Source organism: Oreochromis niloticus, linkage group LG6 (genome assembly GCF_001858045.2).
Source record: "Oreochromis niloticus isolate F11D_XX linkage group LG6, O_niloticus_UMD_NMBU, whole genome shotgun sequence".
NCBI classification, from domain to species: Eukaryota; Metazoa; Chordata; class Actinopteri; order Cichliformes; family Cichlidae; genus Oreochromis; species Oreochromis niloticus.
Genome location: NC_031971.2, coordinates 40,983,111 through 40,988,589, shown reverse-complemented (window position 1 = coordinate 40,988,589; position 5,479 = coordinate 40,983,111). Strand labels below are relative to the sequence as shown.

General features: G+C 47.1%; 1 protein-coding gene across 2 annotated transcripts in view; it reads right to left on the bottom strand.

The window, feature by feature from the left end:
• Positions 1-348: 348 nt before the first annotated feature.
• The window catches only part of wdr17 (WD repeat domain 17), a 30,894-nt gene continuing 25,763 nt past the window's right edge, over positions 349-5,479 (bottom strand). Inside the window, exons 27-32 of one of the 2 annotated variants that reach the window (XM_019360516.2) lie at positions 5,120-5,222; positions 4,913-5,014; positions 3,671-3,769; positions 1,434-1,501; positions 1,189-1,286; positions 349-793 (exon numbers count right to left, since the gene is read on the bottom strand). In XM_019360516.2, coding sequence (XP_019216061.1) covers positions 674-793; positions 1,189-1,286; positions 1,434-1,501; positions 3,671-3,769; positions 4,913-5,014; positions 5,120-5,222 — 590 coding nt within the window. In that variant the 3' untranslated portion in view covers positions 349-673. The remainder of the gene's footprint in view (positions 794-1,188; positions 1,287-1,433; positions 1,502-3,670; positions 3,770-4,912; positions 5,015-5,119; positions 5,223-5,479) is intronic. The other variant, XM_025908408.1, reaches the window with a different exon arrangement.

Sequence of the window (5,479 nt, the reverse complement as noted above, 5' to 3'; positions counted from 1 at the left end):
GGTGAGGTCAGGCAGGTGTCTCTGTGGACTCTGATGTTTGCAGATGACACTGTGATCTGTACTGAGAGTAGGGAGCAGGTGGAGGAGAGCCTGGAGAGGTGAAGGTACAACAGAATACAAGTGTGTGAATGAAAGGGAGGCGGGTGGAGAGGTGAACATGCCAGGCAGCAGGAAAGGAGGAAGACCTCAGAGAAAATTGGTGGATGTAGTGAAGGAGGACATGCAGAGGGTTGGTGTGGCAGAGGAGGAAGCTGGGATAGGAGGAGAAGGAGGCAGGTGATCCACTGTGGTGAGTCCTAAAGGGAGCAGCTGAGAGAAGATTAACATGAACACAAAGAAAGTCTCCCATAAATACTCAGTGGTGTCTTTATTCCAGTGCTTTCTTTGTACAGTAGAAGAACTCAGATTTATACCCTGTATGTACATGATCACATTGTGGGAAATGAAGCAGGAGTCCTACCCAGTACAACACATTCGACACCAGTCCTCCTTCACACATGAAGCACGATTGGTTGGCTACATTCTCATCACGTAACAGCTAACCAATATCAAAATCTACAAAAGCTTTGAGCTTCTCTGAAACTTCAGTTGGGAAAAAGTGTTTGAGCCTGGACTTCAGCCGCTGGTTTCTGTCTCATCGCCGCCGTGACCGTCTTCCTCTTCTTCGTGTGGGTTAAAAGGGGTTGATGCGGAGTCCCGTCCCCAGGGGGGAGAAGGGGTTGACCTTCGCCCACATTAAAGCGTCGTTGAGTGAGATGGCTGATTTATTGTCCTCCAGCAAAAACACCGGACCCTGAGCATTCAAACAGAGCAGACAGAGCTTTGGACACATCAGTGCAGAAACACACACGTCGGTTAATCATAGCTCGTGGGGACACACACCCACAGACACACACACACACAGACACACACACACACACAGACACACACCCACACACACACAGACACACACACACACAGACACACACACACACAGACTCACACTCACACACAGACACACACACACTCACACAGACACTCACACACAGACACACACACACAGACACACACACACACACTCACACACAGACACACACACACACACACACAGACACACACACACACACTCTCACACACACACACACACACACACACACAGACACACACACACACACAGACAGACACACACACACACACACACACACACACCTGTATTCTCTGCCCGGTGAAGCAGGACAGCTGGAGGTCTGAGTGACTGGGCAGGTTGGAGCCCGTCACGTAGTCAGCACCGCAGAGGAGCAACGCACCTGAGAGATGCAGGAAATGGTTTAATGATGTCATTATTAATATTATCAATGTTATCAATGAATTGTATTATTATTATTAATGTTATCATTATCATTAACGTGCTGGTTGCCTCCTCGCCCTCTGAGCTGCAGCTGGTGACTGGTTACCTTTGTGGCTCGGCTGGATTCTCCTCTGCAGGCAGCTGAACTCTTCTCTTTGACACTCTGACGGGGGGCTGATGGAGACAGACGGACAGGAAGGAAGGACGTTTGCTGTGAGTGTGTGTGGACATGAGGACAGCAGCATATTCTGCATAACTACAGTTTATAGCATCAGTGTGAGAGTGAGCCGAGCTGAAGGCATTCAGTCATGCTCTGCTTTGTGTCATGGAACAGCAGCTTTCAGTGAGTCCTCCACTTTAACTGTTCACCATATGTAGAATCATCCTACGTGGAGTCTGAGGACTTTCATAGATGATACGTACACTTTGTTTTCTTTATATGAAAACACCCAGCTGTGTGCACCGGACCCCAGAGACCCACTCAGGGTTAGAATTCATCAGTGGGTTTGCCTTCATAATCCAGCTTCAACACCCGAAAACACTTTAAAGAGAAAACCTGACGAAATACTGAGACGTGACAAATTTACTCAGACGTGTCTGCTACAAATGTGTGTGTGTGTGTGTGTGTGTGTGTGTGTGTGTGTGTGTGTGTGTGTGTGTGTGTGAATGTGTGTGTGTGAGTGTGAATGTGTGTGTGTGTGTATGTGTGTGTGTGAGTGTGAGTGTGAATGTGTGTGTGTGTGTGTGTGTGAGTGTGTGTGAATGTGTGTGTGTGAGTGTGAATGTGTGTGTGTGTGTGTGTGTGTGTGAATGTGTGTGTGTGTGTGTGTGTGTGTGTGTGTGAGTGTGAATGTGTGTGTGTGAGTGTGTGTGAATGTGTGTGTGTGAGTGTGAATGTGTGTGTGTGTGAGTGTGAATGTGTGTGTGTGTGTGTGTGTGTGTGTGTGTGAGTTTCAAACAGCCGTCCTGTGGCCTGCAGCTTTCTGCCTGCAGTCACTTCTCACAGGAAACCACAGACTAAAATAAAGAAATGAAACTCGTCCAGCTGTTGGTGACAAACTGACAGCGCTGCGTCGTTCTCGAAGCTCATCCCTGCTCTGTTCCTCTTCAGGATCAGGACTCAGGTTCTGGGTCAAAGATGGAGTTATGTTAGCGTAAGGCTCAGGGAAACTGTGGTCTGCACTCTGGGGTGTGGTGTCACACTCTTTGCAGCTGAGTCCACTCAGTGATGAAGCAATGTGTCCTTACACTGGACCAGACTGGCTGCACTGACAGCGTCTGAGCTTCTCTGTTGTGGTGATTGTTCCTGTTTTCGGTGGAAGCCGCAGCTTTGACGTTTCTTTAAGATGAATAATCATAAAAGACCTTTAATGACTGAACATCAGCCCAGCGACATGCCTACGTGTGCATGCGCGTGCATGTGTGTGCCTGCGTGTGCCTGTGTGCACTCACTCGTGTCCCCAGCAGTACGCCTGCAGGTGACGTGCTGCTCAGCTGTGGGGATAGTGGAAGCAGAGCAGTTATGTGTACATGCAAGGATTTCTGGATTTATTAGGAAGATGCTAATAATGAATTAACCATGCACTAGTGCTGGGAGGCCGTATGCACGGCTCTTACTGATAGCTTGAGCTCATCTTTCATGCTCTGCTTCCTTAAATAGCAGCTTATGAAGTGCAGTTTCAGAACAGCACCACAAGGTGGAACCGCCTTCACCTGAGTGCTGCTGAGCTGGAGGGCACAGCACTGATGAGACAGTCATATATTTTATTCTGAAGCTCTTCCTGATGTTGACCAGCTCTATGATAAATCATTAAAACTTTACTATCTTATATAAAGTCCAGGATTTCTTTCATTTTAGTTTAAAACAGTTTGATTTCATCAGGCTTTTCATGACTCATCTTCTTGGCCCTGTGGTGGAAACACAGGTCACCGTGTGCTGCTGGGACGTTCAGCCCTGAGAAGAAGATCCTCATTCAGTGACGAGCACATTTCCACCCAGAACAGAATAAAATAAAATAAAGCTTCCACTTCACTGATTTCAGAGTGGGCCATAATGGCTCCTGGTGCTCTTCATCCATCTGATTTCCCCTCATCAGGAAGTCCTCCAAACCTCAGAGTGACGATTCTTCAGTTAGCCGATCACTCAGTGACCATCTCAGTCATCAGTCTAACGGCAGATGCAGCTCCTTCATGTGTCCTGATGCAGTTGCCTTGGTGACCGGCCTCATCCTGGCCGCTCTTCAGCATCACTGCTACACCTCTGCTCGTTAATGTGAGCACCTTGTAGTGCTATTGATACAACGTGTGTGTGTGTGTGTGTGTGTGTGTGTGTGTGTGACGTACATGCTGTTAGCTTGCGCGCAGGCCCTCCAGGCGTCCAGCTCCACGGACAGCTGCTCGATCTTCAGAGGGACAGACACCTCTCGCCGCTTCAGCAGCTGACTGAGAAACACAAAGAAACACGTTCACAGACGCTGGCGTGCAGCGGCAGAAGGATCCAAACAATCATCGACGATAATTTCAAATCAAAAGCCGATATTAGCTGACGTCACTGCGCATGTTTCATATCTGTTCCTGTTTCTGGAACAAATCAGGAGATGCTGAACGTTGATTTTGATCAAGGAAAAATGTAAACCTGTCTGAATCCTCCCTTAGTTATGCTGCAATAGACGTAGGCTGCCGGGGATTCCCATGATGCATTGAGTTTTTCCTTTCCAGTCACCTTTCTCACTCACTATGTGTTAATAGACCTCTCTGCATCGAATCATATCTGTTATTAATCTCTGTCTCTCTTCCACAGCATGTCTTTATCCTGTCTTCCTTTTCTCACCCCAACCAATCACAGCAGATGGCCCCGCCCCTCCCTGAGCCTGGTTCTGCTGGAGGTTTCTTCCTGTTAAAAGGGAGTTTTTCCTTCCCACTGTCGCCAAAGTGCTTGCTCATAGGGGGTCATATGATTGTTGGGTTTTTCTCTGTATGTATTATTGTAGGGTCTACCTTACAGTATAAAGCGCCTTGAGGCGACTGTTGTTGTGATTTGATGCTGTATAAATAAAATTGAATTGAATTGTAGCGCTCCAAAGCTTCAGCTAAGGTTTAAACCAGGGGTGTCAAACATAAAGCCCGGGGCCAGAGGGGGCCTGTCAGAGACTCCAATCTGGCCCTTCAGACGGATTTGGAAAATGTAAAGGAGGGCGTACATGTTGGAATTTCAACTATGTTACAACTTTTCCTACTGATGTTTTAGTTTCCTCTTAAAACTAAAATTGTAAAAATTACATTACAAAACGTAAATAAACTAAAGACATTCAGGGACATTGATGCTAAACCAACGTAATGAAGTAACATAAACAGAAAGGATGTTTTATGATCGTGTACCAGACAAACTGCTGTTTTTCACAGTCGGTCACAGTAAAAACATTAATGTGGATTAACAAAAACTTTCTGTTTTATAACCACAGGACAGTCTGAGCACTGCGCTAACACTCTGTGTGCAGGACTGGAATCCAGTCAGCAGCTGCTGCCACACAGAGCACAGACTTCAGTGTGTGTGTGTCTGCGCACTCACAGTGTGTGTGTGTGTACCTGGTGTATTCATAGAGTGCAGGTACGATGCTGCTGTACTGTCTTCTAATAGCCAGCAGAGCTCCAATATAACCACAGAGGATGAGCAGCTCACTGCGGGCTCTGCGCACACACACACACACACACACACACACACACTCAGGTCAGTCAACTCTGCGTATGGTAACAACATAGCAAACGTTGTTTCTAATAAACAGTCGTTCTCACTCGGTGGTCTTGGTGGTGATGAGGCGGTCAGTTCTGATGTAACTCATCAGGTCCAGGATTGGCTGAACGTCATCCACCGTCCAATCAGATCCAGCCAGCTGTTCTGAGGAGGAAAAAAATGAAAAGCAAAATTTAAACTAATCAGGGTCGCAGGGGGTGGAGCCTATCCCAGCTGTCACAGGGCGAGAGGCGGGGTAAACCCTGGACCCTAACACTGATCAGTGTTTATAACTATTGTGGACGATCAGTTAGCTCTTCAGTTTAAAAAAGATCACAACAACAGTCGCCTCAAGGCGCTTCAGATTAAGGTAACGACCAACAATAACACAGAGAAAAACCCAACAATCATATGACCCCCTA